The sequence below is a fragment of the Saccopteryx bilineata genome, chromosome 10 (assembly GCF_036850765.1).
Source record: "Saccopteryx bilineata isolate mSacBil1 chromosome 10, mSacBil1_pri_phased_curated, whole genome shotgun sequence".
Lineage (NCBI taxonomy): Eukaryota > Metazoa > Chordata > Mammalia > Chiroptera > Emballonuridae > Saccopteryx > Saccopteryx bilineata.
This window is the reverse complement of record NC_089499.1, coordinates 5,691,853-5,709,715: the sequence shown is the minus strand read 5'-3', so window position 1 is coordinate 5,709,715 and position 17,863 is coordinate 5,691,853. Positions and strand designations below refer to the sequence as shown.

At 60.3% G+C, this 17,863-nt stretch overlaps 1 protein-coding gene across 2 annotated transcripts; it reads left to right on the top strand.

Annotated features, from left to right (window-relative positions):
* Positions 1-348: 348 nt before the first annotated feature.
* On the top strand, positions 349-16,949 carry SLC38A3 (solute carrier family 38 member 3). Of its 2 annotated transcripts, XM_066244286.1 has the most exons (17): positions 349-529; positions 1,707-1,858; positions 10,101-10,250; positions 10,344-10,425; positions 10,590-10,705; positions 11,270-11,343; positions 11,424-11,516; positions 11,614-11,695; positions 12,705-12,787; positions 12,882-12,940; positions 13,434-13,598; positions 13,674-13,753; positions 13,906-14,006; positions 14,134-14,258; positions 14,345-14,489; positions 15,886-15,989; positions 16,079-16,949. In XM_066244286.1, exons 3-17 carry the CDS (start codon positions 10,153-10,155, stop codon positions 16,181-16,183), a joined length of 1,512 nt encoding a protein of 503 aa, XP_066100383.1. In that variant the 5' UTR covers positions 349-529; positions 1,707-1,858; positions 10,101-10,152; the 3' UTR covers positions 16,184-16,949. The 2 variants fall into 2 exon arrangements, with proteins under 2 accessions (XP_066100383.1, XP_066100382.1); XM_066244285.1 differs by lacking the exons at positions 349-529; positions 1,707-1,858 and adding an exon at positions 2,169-2,254.
* Positions 16,950-17,863: the final 914 nt, after the last annotated feature.

The following is a 17,863-nucleotide window of genomic DNA, read 5'->3' as shown; positions in this document are numbered from 1 at the left end:
CTTAGTTTCCGGAGATGGGGGAGTAAAGGCGGGGGCTGGGCTGAAGGCTGAGATAAAGCGACAAGGCTCCCTGACCCAGCCTCCACGCCAGGGGGCTGCCCTCAACACTGCAGCTGCCTGGATGGACCCTCACCTCTGGGCTCTGGGAGGAGGCGGCAAGCAGCTCGCAGAGCCCCATCTTGGCTGCCAGCTGTCCGGCCACCGCAGGCTGGGCTGGGAGATTCGGCAGGTGGCGGGAAAGGCCTCGGAGCTGTGTTTGCCCTGGCCAGGGCCCAGGACTAGCATCAACAAACAGATGGCCCCTCCCCCAGCCTGGCCACAACTGGCTTGGCCCAGGGACCCCGTATCACGCTGCCTCCAGGCCTCCCACGGCAGCCCAGCCCAGCCAGCCCCTGCTCCCTCCACTCTGGATTGAGGATCTCAACACCCGCATGCTGGGTGACCTTGAAGCCAGACCTGGTCCCTCATAAACTGCCAATGGAAGCACCCAGCCCTTTGCAAATGGCTTCAGTGAACATCTAGGATGTCTGTAAGTGGGAGGTGGGGACAGCCTGAAACTCGAGTCAGCAGTTCTCCTGTCTGACTCTGTCCTGTGTGCAGTCCTCAAGCCCCTGTGGGAAGTGAGAGCCTTGGGGTCCCTTGTGACCAAGGTAAGCTCCGATCTGGGGTAATCCAGCCCCAGATAAGGAGAGAAAGTCTGCCCCTTCCAGTTTTCAGCCATCAGCGGGGCAGATGCTTGGGTGGCTTGAAGTCCTCAGGGATTGCATCATCCTAGTGCCTTTTTCTTCAGTCCTCCCAGGCCTCGGGCACTCCCAGCCAGAGCTGAGTCCCCTTCCCCTGGCTCACAGCGTCCCCTTCACCCACTCCCCTCAGGCTGTGGAAAAGACAGAGCCATTTCCTGTGACACGTAGAGAAACTGAGGTCTGCTAAGGCTTGACTGTGGTGATGTGAGTTAGTAGGAAGAGAGTCCAGGGTTCTGACGCCCAACCCAGGGCAGCGGAGGGGTTACACCTGTCCTCCGGGGGCATTCCCCCCAGCAGCGGGGAGGGGGGCAGACATGACACAGACATCCAGCTTAGCTAGGAACAGCAGAGGCCATGAGATTAATCGGATCAGAGCCAGTGGCTGAGAGGCAAGGGACACAGCTGTCCTGGGAATTCCCCCAGTAACCCCCCAAGATCAAGGCCTTCCCTAGCTCCCTGCTGCCTGGGCCTGGGGGCCTCAACACCCACCACCCACCTCTGGGCACCAAAGGTTTGGATGTAAAACAGGTAGGGGTGGTTGGGGGCCCCCAGATGAGAATAGGGCTACCCTAAAGCCCCTTGCCCCAGGGCACCAAGTCCCAGGCCTCATTCCCACGGACAGTCTGACAGATATCTCCTACTTCTTTGAAATAAAGAAATGGGAGTCCTGGCCAGGTAGCTCAGTTGGTTAGAGCATGCCCGCAGCCAATGTTGCCGGTTTCATTCCTGGTCCGGGCACATACAAGAATCAACCAGTGAGTGCATAAATAAGTGGAACAACAAATCGATGTTTCTCTCTCCCTCTCTTCTTCTCTCTCCCTCTAAAATAAGTGAATAAACTAATTAATTAATTTAAAAAAAAGAATGGGGGACATGGCCAGGGAGAACATAGGCAAGGCTCAGCTTAAGCCAAGCCTGGCTGCCTCCTGTCCTCACTGCCCCTTCCTTCCCCATCTGTTCCAGCCTCAATTACTTCTGAATATCCAGGATGAAGACAGAATCATGTGCCAGCCCCCTCCTGACCCCTATCCCTCCTCTGCTCGGGAGGGGTGAGACAGGCAGAAAGACATGCCTGAGCCACTCTGAAAGTCAGCCTTCAAGCATCCCTAACTGAGGTGAAGCATTGCCCTTTTTCCACTATGCTTGGCTGAAGAGCCCCTTCTGGCTCAGAGATGTGAGGGCAGAGCCCTCAGGGGTTAAGGGGGCACCCCGAGGGACTCTGCTGTGGTCTGAAACATTCACCCCACAACACCCCACTGAGCCCTCCCGGAGCGGCTGCTCTGTACCTAGGGGCTCCTTAGCGCTCCGGCTGCCCTTCGGCTTGGCGGCCAGGGCCCGGGCCTCTTCCCAGACCAGCCCCTCCTCCCGCGGGCCGCGGGGGATTGGCGGGCGGGGGGCGGGCCGGGGGCGGGGCCGGGCGCCCTTCATCCCCCGCCGCTGGGCTCTGCTGGCAGCAGAGAGGACAGCGCCAGCCGGAGCAGAGCACCGCGCGTCCCCACCCGTGAAGCCAGGTACCTCTGGGGGCACCGACCCTCAGCCCAGGGGGGCACGGGGAGGGCCGAGCCCTACTGTCCTCCCTCTGGTCCGTAACCCGGTTTTGGGCAGCTCCCCTCGCCCATCTTGCCTCCGGCAGGCGCCCCAGCCTACACGGACTAGAGCCCCAGCGCTCGGGACGCAGGTCTGGGGACCCGCAGTTAGACTCAGTTCCGAGCTTGAGCAGGTGTCCCAGGAGAGGCACCTCGTCGCCTCCGACGGGCCGGGGCTGGGCTGGACAGCAGGAGGTCCGCAGCACCCTTTGGGCTGCCCAAGACACTGTGGGGACAGACTGAAGAGGGCCGCCGAGGGGGCCCTAGAGGACCCGGGATCAGGCCCTGAAGTACTGCCCCGACGGACGCCTGGCAGGCACATCGGCCCGGCTGGCATGCGGAGAGTCCGAGTATATTTATCCGGGCTGCGCTGGGCAGGGGTTTGAGGGCAGACCGGGCCAGGCTGCCTGAGGGGCCGCGGGGCACGTGTTGGTCTCAGAGTCCGAGCCATTTGCAGACGGTTCAGCGGGCACAGCGGGCACTGTGGGCACGGGGCGCGTGTGGCTCTCAAGTCTAAGGGCAAGGATCAATGTGCAATCCTCTCCGCTGGGTGCCCGGGCCGGGCTGTGAGAGATGGCACCGCGCTTCCTCCGAGGGAGAGGACCTGGACCCGTTTGCAGGAGCCCGCCCCGCCCATTGGCCCCTACTATTGGCCACAGCGAATGCGTGCGTTTGTTTACACCCGGGGAGGGGGAGGCCAGGGGCGGGGCCTATGGGGATCCGCTCCCCCTTACAGAGACCTGGGACCTGAGCCCAGGTTTAGACTCTAGAGCACGTCTGAGGACGACTAAGGCAGAGGTCCTTGCACCACTGGGGACACCTCGACCCAAGTCCATGCTTCTATCAGCCTGCTAGTCCTGTCCTTCCATGCCTTCCTTGGGCCACTGTGCTGTCCCTGGAAAAGGTCTCTGAACCCTGGACCCCTTCCTCTTCCGTACAGTCTGGCATGGGGGCTCAGTTCCTTCTGGAAAGGAGGCAGATTTCTCAGAGATACTCAGTCTGGAGCATAAAAAGCAATCCAGGGCCAGTTCCATTTTAAGAAAGGAAGGTTCTGCACAATCATGGAAAGCTTCCTGTAGGAAGCATTTAGGTGGGGGTGATCAGAGGTGGTTGAGGCCAGGCCTGACTCATCCTCCAAGACAACTGGAATGACTGAGAGCAGGAACGAGAATTTCTGACTCCTTGGCATTGGGGGTAGGGGGTTATATCACTGGGGGATATGGGGATACATGTCTCAGAACTTTATTCTGCCTGGGCCCATAGAGCCCGTGTTCTCACTGGCTTCCCATGCCACCCCTTTGCCCATATGCCCAACTAAATTTGGGGTTTCTATTACACATGAAGAAGAAAATGCATTGGGGAGATGGGTAACTGGCAGTGTCTGCCACAATCGGCTACCATTTATTGAGTTCCTGATTGGTTCTTTTGGCCCAAAGCAGAAAAGCCCTCAGTCCAGGACTCCCGATGGCCAGCCCATGGGAGTTGGTTGCTCCTGTCCTGGTCCCTGCTGCCCTAGAAAGTAGCCTCAGAGTCCGGGCAAATGAAGAAACTAGGGGGGAACTAGGGCAGTCTAGGTGGTTCATGGTCTCTGAGTGAGGTCAGGGAAGGCTTTCGAGCTGAATTGAATGCACCCTGAAAGTCTGGGCTGGTTATGGGGACAGGGAAACATGTTTGGGTAGTTTGGAGGAAAGCTGAGGTATGCATGTAGCCTCTGCTGTATGGGATAGGCGTCCTGCAGGACAGTGTTCTAGTGTAGGCATGGCAGGGCCAGGGCCACTTGGAGCCAGTGAGATTGGCTTGGCTGGGGGCTTGCCAAAGACCTTGAACCCATTCCGTTCATTTAACAACATTTACTGAGTACATACTATGTGTCCTGTGCACACTCAGTCTGGTGGGTTTAGGGATGGCCTTTGCCTCTGAGTAAGAAGACAAATGCTGGGAGGGTGGGGTGCTTTAGAGGACCATGCAGGGCTTCTGGGACCAAAGGGAAGGACTAGCTGCTGGGGCAGGAGGGGCTTTCCGGCCAGCAGCTTGGGGTGGCTTGGTTTTGAATTTCCGCTCTGCGGGCCACGTCCTGTCCACAGCTTCTCAGCTGGCACGTCTACACACGTGCATGGCCCTTGGGGACAGGGTCACTCCAACCGACCATCGTCTCCATAGATTTTCTCACCGTGTGGGTAGACACGCTACCGCTGCTACGCTAGGGGGTCCTTTCCAGCTGGGCCTGGCCTTGTGGCCCTACGAGGCTCTGTCCCACCCTCTGGAGGTTCCTGCACCTGGCTAATGGGGGGCATAACCTGCCCTTGTGGGAACCTGGCAATGCTGTGGCAGCCTTTGTGTGGGGTCCTCCAGGGCTCTGCCTGATCACCCCTGTAGTGCCCACGGGGTCTGCTGCCCCCTCACCGGGACATGCTCTCCCCTTCCTGTCCCTTCGCACTCTGTCCCTTGTTGCCTCTTGCTGTCTCGTCCCTGTCTCTTTCTCCATCTGGCTATCTCTGACTGGTTGGCCATCTCTGGCTGGCTGGCTCTCAACCCCTGTCTGAATGTCTATCTGCCGATCGTGTGTACTTCTCTGTGTTCCTCTCTATCCATGCACGTTTCCCTGACCCCTTGTGCCTCTCTGGCTGGATCAGTATGCATGGACACATGTGTCGTGGGGGTTTTCTCTCCTTCTCTCTCTTCCCTCCCTCTGCCCCTCTCTGCTTCTTCTTGACATGGGATGGAGCCTCTTCTCCAAGCTGACCTTGCCTTTAGCCCCCCCATCGGGGTCTCCGATGAGTCCTGAGCTGCCCCAGGCCCCCTGCTCCAGCTTTCTTTGGGGCCAGAAGTCCGGCTGTCCAAATATTTGGCCGCCTCCAGGGGATTCCGGGTCAGCAGGGAGGAGGAGGATGGGCTGGCTGGCTCGGGGTCTCCCCTGCTCCTGGGGGGCCGCAGGCATGTGATGTCCTGTCCTTTGCCTCAGCTGGGCCTCAGGTTGCACGTCCCTCTCAGCAGGCTGGCAAAGGGGGGAAGGGGCCACTCCTGGCTCTGGTCCCATCTTGAGCCCAAGAGGTTCCAGCTGCAGCCTTCCCTGGGTTCAGCCTGAATAAGGAGGGTCCAAGACTGGATGGGAGGGGAGGCCTAGGTGTCTGGGCCTCGGCCCGGCTCTAAGCATCTGTTGGGTGTCTGTAAAACGTACCCTGTCACAGGAAAGTCCACCTTCCGGCCCCACCTTCCGGATGGCCAGACACAGAAGCACAGAGCCCAGACACCAGAGCCAGGGAGCCAGGGGATGAGGGATCGGTGCGGCAATACAGCCATGTTCTGGGCTGTCTGCCTTTCCCTACGTGTGCCCTTCCTGCATGCCAGCAGCAGGGCGTTGGTCGCGCACTAGCCCCTCACCCAGTGTTGTTGACAGTGAGGGAGCAGAGGACAGAGGACTGGGCCTACTAGGGGCACAATCTGGAGTTTGGGAAATGCAGGGGTGTGTCTTAGTCCCCTCCCCTGTTCTGAACACCCTCCTACATACCCTGTTACTAGAGCCCTAACCTCTGCAATCAGTTTCCCACCAATCCTTGTGGCTGTGCCTTGAAAACATAGAATTCAGATGTGTCCGTTGAATTCAGTCTCCCTATTGACTGATAGCTTGTCTTAGGAGGGTGTTTGCCCCGTGAAGCCTAGAGAAGCAGGTGGGCAGAGGGGTGCCAGGCTGTCTCAGCCGAGGAGGAGAGTAGTAAGGATGGGGGAGCTGAAACTGGGGGCATCCCTCATCCGTGAACCCCAAGGGATAGTAACCACATGGACTCTCGAGCCTGGCCAGCTGCCCATCCTCTGAGACCTATGCTGAGGTGAGGACTGCCCCGCCACAAGAGGCCTGGGAACCACGGCAGCCAGCCTGTGGGGTCCGGGCCTCCACCAGGGTTTGTGGCCACAGGACTGAGAGAGGACAGTGTGGATGCCTCCCTTAGCCAGCTCCCCACTGCAGACCCGCTTCCGTCCCTGGGCACTGAGGAGGCGAGCACTGGTGTGCTTCCCACAGCAGCTGACACACGCGGGGGCCCCACCGCGGCTTGGATTCCGGGGCCTTGAAATCTTTAATTAGCCAAACTCAACACCTGCTGAGGTGTGCCTGACGAATTAGCACCCTGTGACGCCCGCGTGGGCGAGTGTTACCTGCCACACAGTCCTTGTGGCTCCTGTTCCCGTCTGGCCCTTATCTCCCAGCAGAGCAAACAGGCCCCGGACAGTGGCCTGGGCCATCGATTTACTGCCTGAGCCCACGCTGCACCCATGACAGATGCCATTCTGATGACCCACCCAAGGTCACAGTGATCTCCCCACCCCGGAGTTGGACTCTTAAGAGCCCCTGGCTGGCTCTGAGGGCAGAGGCCTCAGGGAGGCTCCTCACTCTGTCCCCAGCTTTGTTCAAACCTCTCAGGACCCCTGGAGGGCAGACGGACACTGAGGTCCAGAGTGGGGAATATTCTGCCCACGGTCACATGGCGAAGCAGGGCCGGGTCAGCCTCAGACTCAGTGTCCTCTCTGGGCTTTCCCCACAGTGGGTAAGGGTCTGCTGGCAGCATTCCTCAGGCAGGGATGATCGCCTGAGTCTGCCCTGACTCACTGATAGAAAAGTCTGGAAGGTGGCAGGCCCGAGGTGAGGGATGTGAGTGTCCAAACTGGTCTGCCAGGCCTGACCTGTGGTGGCGCAGTGGATAAAGCGTTGACCTGGAACGCTAAGGTCGCCGGTTCAAAACCCTGGGAGTTGATGCTTCTTGCTCCTCCCTCCCCCTTCTCTCTCTCTCTCTCATTCTCTCTCCTCTCTAAAAAGTAATAAAATAAAAAAAATTAAATTAAATTAAAAAAACTGGTCTGCCAGCCTCAGGAAATGGCTTGGAGGTGGGGGGCCCACGTGCCAGAATCCCCCTCGCCCCTCAGCCCTTAACCCTGCACTGGAACGAAATACAGAGTCCTTGGCCTGGCCTTCGACGCTTTGTCAGGCTTGTTTATGGCCACAGCCCATGAGGGTTCTATTTCACCCTCGCAGCCTGCCTCGTACCATACCTCAGGGCCTTTACCCATGCTGTGTACTCTGCTTAAATCACTTTTACCTATTTCCATGCTTTGGGACTCCCACTGGAACTTCAAAACTGACTTCATCACCTTCAGGAAGCCTTCCTTGATGCCTCAGTCTCCCCTCTTTGAGTCCTAGCGCTATGTGGCTCGCTCAGTTGCCACAGCAGTCATTGGATGAGGGATGTGTTTGGGGGCTCTATCTCTGCCAGACTGAAAGCCAGTCGAGGACAGGTGTCCCGTGTCCTTTCTGGGGTCCAGGCTAGCCTGAGGACCAGCAGTGACCGGTTGGAGCAAATAGGTCCTGAAAGCCTAAGTTCAGGTCCTGCTGGGGAGCAGGGAGCCAGGACGTCAGGCACCTTGTCCGTGACCGCGCCATGGGCCGCGGTCTCCCTGGAGGCAGTGCCTGGCTGCGAGGGAGGGATATTATGGCAGAAAAGGGTGCTTTGTCTCCACTGCCGACTGAGCACACTCTGAGGGCCTGTCCCAGCCTGCCCGAGGCGGGAGGCCTGGCCTGGGCAACCCCAGCGGAGAGCCAGGGGCACTCTGGAGCGGCTCCGCCCGGGTGCTGACACCTCCACACCCAGCTGGGATGCTTGGAGGGGCCCGGATGGTGAGGACTGGGACAGAGGCATGAAAACAGGCTGGCCGCAGGGACTCTGGTCCAGGGGAAGAGGGCACGAGAAGAGATCCTCACAGGTCACGGTCCTGAGTGGGCAGGGCTGGAGGAGAGAAGGGCTCAGACAGCAGCCGAAAGGAAGGAGAAGCAGGTTGAGGGGGACCAAGGGTGCCAGGCAGGGTCTCCTAGACCAACATGCCAGGGATCTGAACTCTGGCCCGGAGCAGAGGGAGGTGGTCTTCTGGTCAGTTCCGTGTGGCTACTGCCTCCAGGACACTGGGGCCTGAGGCTTGAAGCTTGAGCCTAACCTCCCCTGCTCACCCAGGGTCCCGAGTGCTAAGTTTGATAACCCTGGTGCTCCAGGGTCAAGAGAAGACCTGAAAAAATGTTAAGAAGAGCAGACCTGAGGCCATCCAGATGTGGAGTAGGGGTAGAGGATCCGGGGCAGGATTCACGGCGGAGGATCCGGGGCAGGATTCATGGTACAGGATCCGGGGCAGGATTCATGGTAGAGGATCCGGGGCAGGATTCATGGTAGAGGATCCGGGGCAGGATTCATGGTAGAGGATTCGGGGCAGGATTCATGGTAGAGGATTCACGGTAGAGGATCCAGGGCAGGATTCACGGCGGAGGATCCGGGGCAGGATTCACGGCGGAGGATCCGGGGCAGGATTCATGGTAGAGGATTCACGGTAGAGGATCCAGGGCAGGATTCACGGCGGAGGATCCGGGGCAGGATTCATGGTACAGGATCCGGGGCAGGATTCATGGCAGAGGATCCGGGGCAGGATTCATGGTAGAGGATCCGGGGCAGGATTCATGGTAGAGGATTCGGGGCAGGATTCACCCCAGCAGAGGGGGCGCTGTGGCGTCAGGATGAGGCTCTGGCTGACCCGCTTGGCAGTGCTGTCCCCTCCCTGTTCACCACTCTGACCTCTGCTCTCCTGCTGGCTTGACTGGCCTTCTGAATGTCCCTGTAGATCCTGGGGCCACCAGACCCAGGTACCTTCCGGGCATAGGGTGGGTGGCTCCCAGCCCCAGAGACAGGAGAGGGGCCAGTGAATGGTCTGGGCAGGGAGCAAGGCCAGGGGGAGAGAGCAGGAGGGCTGGCTCCGACGAGACCCAGCGGAGCCACCCCTAAGAGCAGGTAAAAGGCACTGAGCAAGTGGTCCAGGCCCCTCTGCAGCTGGTCAGGGCCCGGAGCTCCTGGCCCCCGGCCCCAGGAAATGGCAAGTGTGCCCAAAGACTCCTGGAGGATGGGCACCTAAGAGTGGATGGCTCCCTAGCAGGGCAGAGAGGCTGGAAGGGAAACGTGGCCCTCAAGCCAGCACTGTGTGGAATCAGGCCTGTGCGGCCCAAAGAACTGGGCCCTGGGGCGCCCGTTTCTGGGAAGGCTTCCTGAGGCCCCTCTGCAGCCAGGCGGGCAGGGCCCAGGTGTCCAGCCACCCAGCACGGCCTCAGGCCTCCTGGCTCCGGGGGTGGGGTGGGGGGCTCTGCGCCTGCCATCCCCAGCGCCAGCTCTCAGCCCACAGAGGGCCCTTTGTTCTGGCTGCCAACAGTGCCCGCCGGGCAGCTGGGAAGAGGGCCCACAGCCCTCACCCTGTCCTGAGGCCTCCAGCCGTCAGGCTGTGCCATTCTAGGTTGGCTAGGAGGTCCCTGGAACACAGGGCTGGCACAGGGAACTGTCTCCCAGTATTAATCTCGGGGAGGGGAGGCAGTCCGGGGCCCACCCCCAGAGTGGTCCTGGGTCCCGGCACCACTGGGCTCTGAACTTAGGTCATCCAGCTAATCCTCACTTCACAGATAGGGAAACCGAGGCCTCAAGGATTTGCCTGCGCTAGTATGTGTGTGTAAGAGAGAGTGTCGGGTTGGGGAGGTGGCTCTATACTGGCTGAGATGCCCCTCAGGACATCTTGGAGAACTCAGGTATTTAAGCTCGATTCCCCAAAAGGTGGGTCCCAGGGAGGCCGCAGGCAGACCAGTCTGTGCATGGATGTCCTGAGTGCCCCCCTGGGAAGTGTGCTGTGGCCGAGCCCTCCTGCGGGAGGCTGGGCTGTGGGCCCCAGGAGCGGGGACAATCTGAGGGCCGTCACTCTGCAGACCGCCACGTGAGGAGCTGTCAGAGCTAGGCCCCTGCGGTGCTCCCCGAGCCATGGAGGCGCCTCTGCAGACGGAGATGGTGGAGCTGGTGCCCAACGGCAAACACTCGGAAGGACTACGCCCGGTCACCCCCACGACAGGCAACGCGAGGTGAGCGGAGGAGGACCCAGTCACGGCTCACACAGGGCAGGGTGCAGGGCCAGGGGCTGGAGCTGAGCTGCCTAGCGTGGCCTGTGCCTGCAGGGTCGAGGACCCCCAACGAAGCTGTGTTGAGGGTGAGGACTTCCTACAGAAAAGCCCCAGCAAGGAGCCACACTTCACCGATGTGAGCCGGAGCAGCGGAGGGGGCTCGGGTGCCGTGGGGGGCAGGGGGGCAATACGGAGGTGCTTGAGGGCAGCGACGGGAGGTGAGGGACAGGGAGGGAACGCTGAGATGCCCTCCGTGCCTGCTGACCGCCCACCCCTCCTCACCCACACTGGTGCCGGCAGTTTGAAGGGAAGACTTCGTTTGGGATGTCGGTGTTCAACCTCAGCAACGCCATCATGGGCAGTGGTATCCTGGGGCTGGCCTTCGCCATGGCCAACACGGGCATCATCCTTTTCCTGTGAGTGTTGTCTGCAACCCCTCTACAGACAGAAGCCCTAAACAGGCCTTTGTCCCTGACCTCCCAGAACCCACCAGTTTCCTGTCCCAAAGCGTGGTTGGCAGTGGGTGGGCACTTATGCTCAGCCCAAACCATGGCTAAAAAACGAGCCACTGCCAGACAAATATACTTCACTTCCCAGGAAACCCACTGAGATGACAGCACAGGGCCAGCCTGACAGGCCTCGCTGTCCTTCTATGTTTGCACGTGATGGGCGAGCCCCCGCGGCCAGGCCTGTGTGGGCACACGGGTCCTTTTCTGAGAGCTCCGCCCCACAGCCAAGTGGGAAACGTGTTTGTTCTGAGAACTCAAGGAGAGGTGGGCTTGCAGGGCCTCTTCTGGCGCATGGTTCATCTGGGTCAAGCTGGCTGGTGCTCCCCACCCTTGAGGCCTGCGGGGTGTGCACCCACACCTGCCGGGGGTCCAAACCTCCAGTCACAGAGCCCGCAGACGCAGGCCCCCCGGAGCTCACCACCTCCGGCCAGCCAGGGGAGCCCAGCGGCCTCTTCTCCGCATCTCCCTCAGGTTCCTGTTGACGGCCGTGGCCCTGCTGTCCGGGTACTCCATCCACCTGCTGCTCAAGTCCTCCGGGATCGTGGGTGAGCCTCAGAGCAGCCTGCAGCCAGGGAGGGTCGGTGGGGAGGAGCGCCCCTCACCGTCCGGGTGCCCTGTGCCGCAGGGATCCGTGCCTACGAGCAGCTGGGCTACCGTGCCTTTGGGACCCCGGGGAAGCTGGCGGCAGCCCTGGCCATCACGCTGCAGAACATTGGAGGTGCGCAGGGGACAGACGCGGCCGGCAGTGGGTGGCGGGCAGTCCGGAGGCTGGCTGGTGTGGCTGACCACGGCGCCTGCCTGCCCTCTCCTCCCAGCCATGTCCAGCTACCTGTACATCATCAAGTCCGAGCTGCCCCTTGTCATACAGACCTTCCTGAACCTGGAGGAGCAAACTTCGTGAGCCCCAGGGTGGGGCGGGGGTGGCGGAGGGTGGGCAGCCCTGGACTACTCTCCGTATCCACCCCTGACCCGGGGGCGGCTTGGGAGAGAGGAGACAGACCTTACAAGTGGCTGATGGAGGGACAGAGAGCTGCCAGCAGAGATAACATTCAGCCCCCACCCCCTGTGGATGAAGCACCTAGAGGAACTCACACTGGTGCCGGCACCTCCCCCCTGGGAGGGCCATGTGGGCCGGTGGCGGGGGGCACGGTGGCTGAGCAGGGAGACTGAGAACCTCGGGTTTAGCTCTAAGCGCCTGCTATTCCTGACTGTGGCTTGGAGAAATTAAGCCCACAGTGTCCCAGTTGCCCATCATTAGTGTGCCAGCACTGATGGCACCAACCACGGCGGTGAGGGGGCAGAGAAGACCTCAGGTCCTGCCCTCGGCAGCACAGCCCAGGAGCGCAGATGTGCTGGGAGGCTGAGAGGGCTCTGGGGGGGAGGGAACAGCCAGAAAGCCCCTCCCGGGAGGGCTTTTTCCAAGGAATTGGCCTTTGGGCTTGCCCTGCAAGGATGGTCCCATTCCTTATCCCTGCATGCCCTGCAGCCCCCTGTCCATTTGGGGCAGGGCAGGGGGGCTGGCAGGATGATGCAGGCTGCAGATTTCAGAAGGGACCACAGGGGTAGAGGTTCCTGGCAAGTCCCTGAGACCTCCATGGAAAATGCCCCACCCCCCAGAGCCAGGATTTTTTCACCCCTTCCACCTCCCTGGTGCCCTGAGGGCAAAACGGCAGAAACTCTGGACCCATTCCAAGCAGCCGAGGGCCTCAGCCCTTGCCTCACACAGCAGAGTGCCGGGCGGGCATATGCCCGTTTTGCAGATGGGGACAGGGAGGCTCAGCGCTGTGGACCAGTACTCTCTGGAGGCCGCTCAGTGGCACCACTGGTGACCCTGACTGGGAGTGGAGGCAGGTGGCAGCCCGAGGCGGCACGGGCTCTGACCTCGGCTCCCACTCCTATACTGCAGGGACTGGTACATGAATGGGAACTACCTGGTGATTCTGGTCTCCATCACCATCATTCTGCCCCTGGCCCTGATGCGGCAGCTTGGTGAGTGTGACAGGGCCAGGCCCTTGGAAGGGGGTGTTGGAAGGCTGTACCAGAGGGGATCCCCGTCTCACACACCCCCTCCCCAACTCTGCAGGCTACCTGGGTTACTCCAGCGGCTTCTCCCTCAGCTGCATGGTATTCTTCCTAATTGCAGTGAGTCACCCTCCATGCTGGTCGAGGGAGGGGCGGGTCTCCGAGGAGAGTCCTAAGTCAGCAGGCAGCTCCTCCATTCTTTTTCTTTCTTTTTTTTTAACAGGGACAGAGAGAGAGTCAGAGAGAGGGATAGACAGGGACAGACAGGAATGGAGAGATGAGAAGCATCAATCATCAGTTTTTCGTTGCGACACCTTAGTTGTTCATTGATTGCTTTCTCATATGTGCCTTGACCACGGGCCCTCAGCAGACCGAGTAACCCCTTGCTCAAGCCAGCGACCTTGAGTCCAAGCTGGTGAGCTTTGACGAGCCCACACTCAAGCTGGCAACCTCGGGGTCTCAAACCTGGGTCCTTCCGCATCCCAGTCCGACACTCTATCCACTGCGCCACCGCCTGGTCAGGCTCCTCCATTCCTAATCTAGCCTTGGCTATAGAGTGACTTCCCTGGCAGCATGGCCGGGCCCTGATACTCTCACCCCCTCCCCTCCCCAGGTCATCTACAAAAAGTTCCACGTGCCCTGCCCCCTGCCCTCCAACTTCGTCAATGTCACAGGCAATTTCAGTTCCGAGGAGTTCATCAAGGAGGGGGCCCAGCTCCTGGAGGAGACTGACGCCCCAGCCTTCTGCACCCCAAACTACTTCACACTCAACATACAGGTCCTGACAGGCCCAGGGTGGGGGTAGGGGCCCGGGGAGGGGGGGCTGCCCTGACACATCCCCCTGTCCCCCCAGACGGCATACACCATCCCCATCATGGCCTTTGCCTTCGTCTGCCACCCCGAGGTGCTCCCCATCTACACCGAGCTCAAGGAGTAGGTGCCGTGGCTGGGAGGGGGCGGGGATGCCTGAACGGCTGGGAGGAGGGAGAGCGGATGAGATGCCACCTGGTGAGGGTGTGATGCCAGGGATACCCCCCCAGGGCACATGGGGGTCTCCCAGTGTGGCCCTCCCCTGCCCCCCCCAGCCCCTCCAAGAGGAAGATGCAACACATCTCCAACCTGTCCATCGCTGTCATGTACGTCATGTACTTCCTGGCTGCCCTCTTCGGCTACCTCACCTTCTACGGTACGGCCCACGTGACTGCGGGGCGGGGCAGAGGCCAGGCCCCACAGGGTCGTGGTGGATGGACCCAGTCTCAGAGCACAGCCCTCTGCCTAGGCTACTTGCTGACCAACATCCCTGCCTGCCACAGATGGGGTGGAGTCGGAGTTGCTGCACACCTACAGCAAGGTGGACCCTTTCGACGTGCTGATCCTGTGTGTGCGTGTGGCCGTGCTGACGGCAGTCACACTCACAGTGCCAATCGTCCTGTTTCCGGTGAGCCTGTGGGCAGGTGGTTGGGTGGCTGGGCCAGTGGGGGTGGGACCGGCGGAGCTGACAGGCTGTGGCTCCCCACCCCCCAGGTGCGCCGCGCCATCCAGCAGATGCTGTTCCAGAACCAGGAGTTCAGCTGGCTGCGACACAGCCTCATCGCCGTCGGCCTGCTCACCTGCATCAACCTGCTGGTCATCTTCGCCCCCAACATCCTGGGCATCTTCGGGATCATCGGTGAGGCTCTGGCCCTGCTGGGCACTGCACCGGAGACTTTCTCTTCTGCAAGCCCTAGCAGAGTCCCACGCTCACACCCCACATTTAAGTGACGGCTGCTGGCCATGTGTACAGCATGGCCTCCCCTCTGAGATTTTTCCCTGAAGGTTATTCTAATCCCTTTGGAAAGCTTGGAACCCCTGAGTCAGTTCCTCTCATGGGGCACGGCTTAGAGCCAAGGAGTCAGGGCCTCCACGAGGGAGGGTCTTGTCCCCATTTTGCATATGGGAACACTGTTGTTCAGAGTGACTGAGAGTAGCAGAGCCGTACAGTTGGTGAGTGAGGAGCCTTGATTCAGCCCTAAGGTCATGGGGCTACAAGATGTGTACTCTGTCCACTGTCCTCAAACAAGCTGGGGCTCCGAGCCGGAAGGTCAGCAACTCCAGGACATCTCTGGGGTAACCCAACTCGGGAGACTAACTCCCTAACCCAGCTTTGCAGGGACCGACACAGACCTGGACTGAGTATCACGGATACTATAGACAGGACTCCTGGGTGTAGATGTCCAAAATTCAGCTCAAAGTGAAACAATCGGAGCTTTGGCCGGGTGGCTCCGTTGGTTGGAGAGCATCACCCTGATACTCCAAGGTTGCGGTGTGATCCCCAGTCAGGGCACGTACAAGAATGGACCAGTGAGTGCATCAATGAGTGGAACAACAAATTGATGTCTCTGTCTCTTTTTCCCCTCTCTTTCTAAAATCAATAAATGCATTTTAAAAGTTAAAAAAATAGTAAAAAAAAAAAAAAAAAGGAATGTATTGGCTCAAATAATAGAAAAGCCTTCAGGAATAGCTATGTCCAAGAGCCCAACATCCTCAAGTCTCTGTCCATATCTTCGTAGCTCTGTTCGCTAACAGACCCTTCTGATACCAGCGGCATCAGCCTCTCACCTCAGTGGTCAAAGACCAAAGGGAGGGGCTGGTGGGCTCTCCAGAACCCCTTCCCCAACTAGGAATGTTTAATCTCATTAGGTCCACCCCCACCCCTGAACCTTAGCCAATAAATGCCCATGAGCCCTTTGTGGCCATGCCTTGTTTTTTGTTTTTGTTTTTTGTGACAGAGACAGAGATAGGGATGATAGGGACAAACAGGAAGGGAGAGAGATGAGAAGCATCAATTCTTTGCTGTTCATTGATTGCTTTCTCATATGTGCCTTGACGGGGGAAGGGGGCTTCAGCAGACCGAGTGACTCCTTGCTTGAGCCAGTGACCTTGGGCTCAAGCTGGTGAGCTTTGCTCAAACCAAATGAGCCCGCGCTCAAGCTGGCGACCTCAGGGTCTCGAACTTGGATCCTCCATGTCCCAGTCCAACACCCTATGCGCCACCGCCTGGTCAGGCCACGCCTTGTTTTTCACAGGTGCCACATCTGCGCCGTGCCTCATCTTCATCTTCCCTGCCATCTTCTACTTCCGCATTGTGCCCACGGAGAAGGAGCCTGCGAGATCCACCCCCAAAATCCTGGTGCGAGGGGCCCGGAGGGCGGCGGGCCGGTGTGAAGCAGAGGGGAGCCCCCTGACCTTCGCCCTGACCCTGACCTCTGACCCCGACAGGCTCTCTGTTTTGCTGGGCTTGGCCTCTTGCTGATGACCATGAGCCTGAGCTTCATCGTCATCGACTGGGCCTCAGGGACCCGCCGGCACGGAGGAAGCCACTAGGACAGCCGTCCTGTTCTGTCTGCTCGTCCTAGTGCCCCCACCTAGACTCTTGGGCCCTGCGTACAGCCAGTGGCCAGTCCAGGGGAAGAGAAAGACGTGGCTAACCCAATGGCATTTGGCCCTGCCCCACCTCCTCTCTGTGGAAGGTTCTTTTCAAGAGCCAGGACCAAGGCCCTTGGGCGCCTCCCCTTGCTGGGCTCCTGGGCAGCAGGGCCTTGCTGAGCTGGGAGCAGGGTGGGGCTGTACCCCTGCTGCCCTCCCATGGCCTCAGATCTCAGCCGGGCCGTCTCCTCCTCGCACAGAGGAGCACCCTGAGCTCACACAGCCTGTGGGGCTTCTAGGGCTGGAGCCCAGGCCAGCGGCCACCCCCGACCTTGCTGCTGGCCATGGTGTCCCACCTGAGGCCCCATCTCTCTCAGCCTTCTTGCCAGCCCCCCTCCTGTCCGCTGAGACCTTCGCAGGCTCAGGTCCTCGGGTACTCTTGTCCCATCCCCTTCAGCAGGAGCGGACCCCCCCACCCTAGGCCTGGAGCCAGCAGGTTCTTTTGAGGGTGGTGCTGGGGGGATAACCCCAAGGGGCCCTTGCCATGGCCCTCACCCGTCCTGGGGAGGCTGGGCCTCCCTCACCGCGAGCCTGGGCCGTAGCTTACATTCCATAGCTGGGAGACGAGAGGCTGGGGCCCAGCCGACGACCCAGGGACCAGCCTGCCACAGGGGTGGAGAGGCTGGCTGGGAGCCCCCTTTTATAAATATTATACATAAGACAAGCTGTGTTTTCTGTTGTTGATCGCTGTGGCCCCTGGGTACCTGGAAAGTGGAGATGGTGACAGAGGCCCCTTCTGCCTGTTCCCCTGGGCTGAGGGTGAGGACAGGGCGAGGCCCACCCCCAGCTTCCCAAACCAGCCGGTGGCGTGCTCAGACCCTGCGCTGGGCCCGGGCCAGGCACCGCACAGACCTGCTTTCTCACGGGGTGAGGTGGGAGGACTTAATGAGGCCCCAGGAAATGGGACAGAGAGAGGCCTCCGGAAGGAGGCAACGTGAGGCGCATCCCCAGCAGCCTCGGAGAGGGTCTGAGCGGGGGGCAGCTGCCGCGGCCCTGCAGAGGGGCCCCTGTGCAGCCCTCTGTCTGGGCCTCGAGTCTGGAAACAAGTCCAGGGACCCTGTGCTCCGTGTCAGGCGGCGAACCACCGTGAATAAAGGTGGGCTCTTGAGTCCCTGTGTGTGGCGTCGCGTTTTGAGTAGGGAAGTCCAAGGCTGGGCAGGGGCTGCAAGGACGCAGGGCAGCCCAGGCGCCCTGGCTCTGGGTGGGGCTGGGAAGCTGCCCACTGCCTGGGGCAGGCCTGAACCAGCAGGGACCCGGCGGGATGGAGCTGCCCAGGTCTTGGCACCAAACCCTCATTAGGCGAGACCCTGTGCCCGGCTGGGCTGCTGAGGAAAGGACAGCAGGAAAAATCCAGTTTGAACTTGCAAGGCGGCTGCCAGCATGGGAAACCCCTGAAGAAAGAACTTCCCGGCCTGGTGGCTGCTAGGCCCGCAGCGGTGCCAGCCGGTCAGAGGGGGGCTTCCTGAGTCTGATTCCCATCGGCCCGGGCGCCTGACTCCAGCCTGGGGACTCACCCGGGAGCCCCATGGCCCCAGGAAGGAGCTGGACACTGGCCTGACGGTGGCTGCAGCCCAGAGG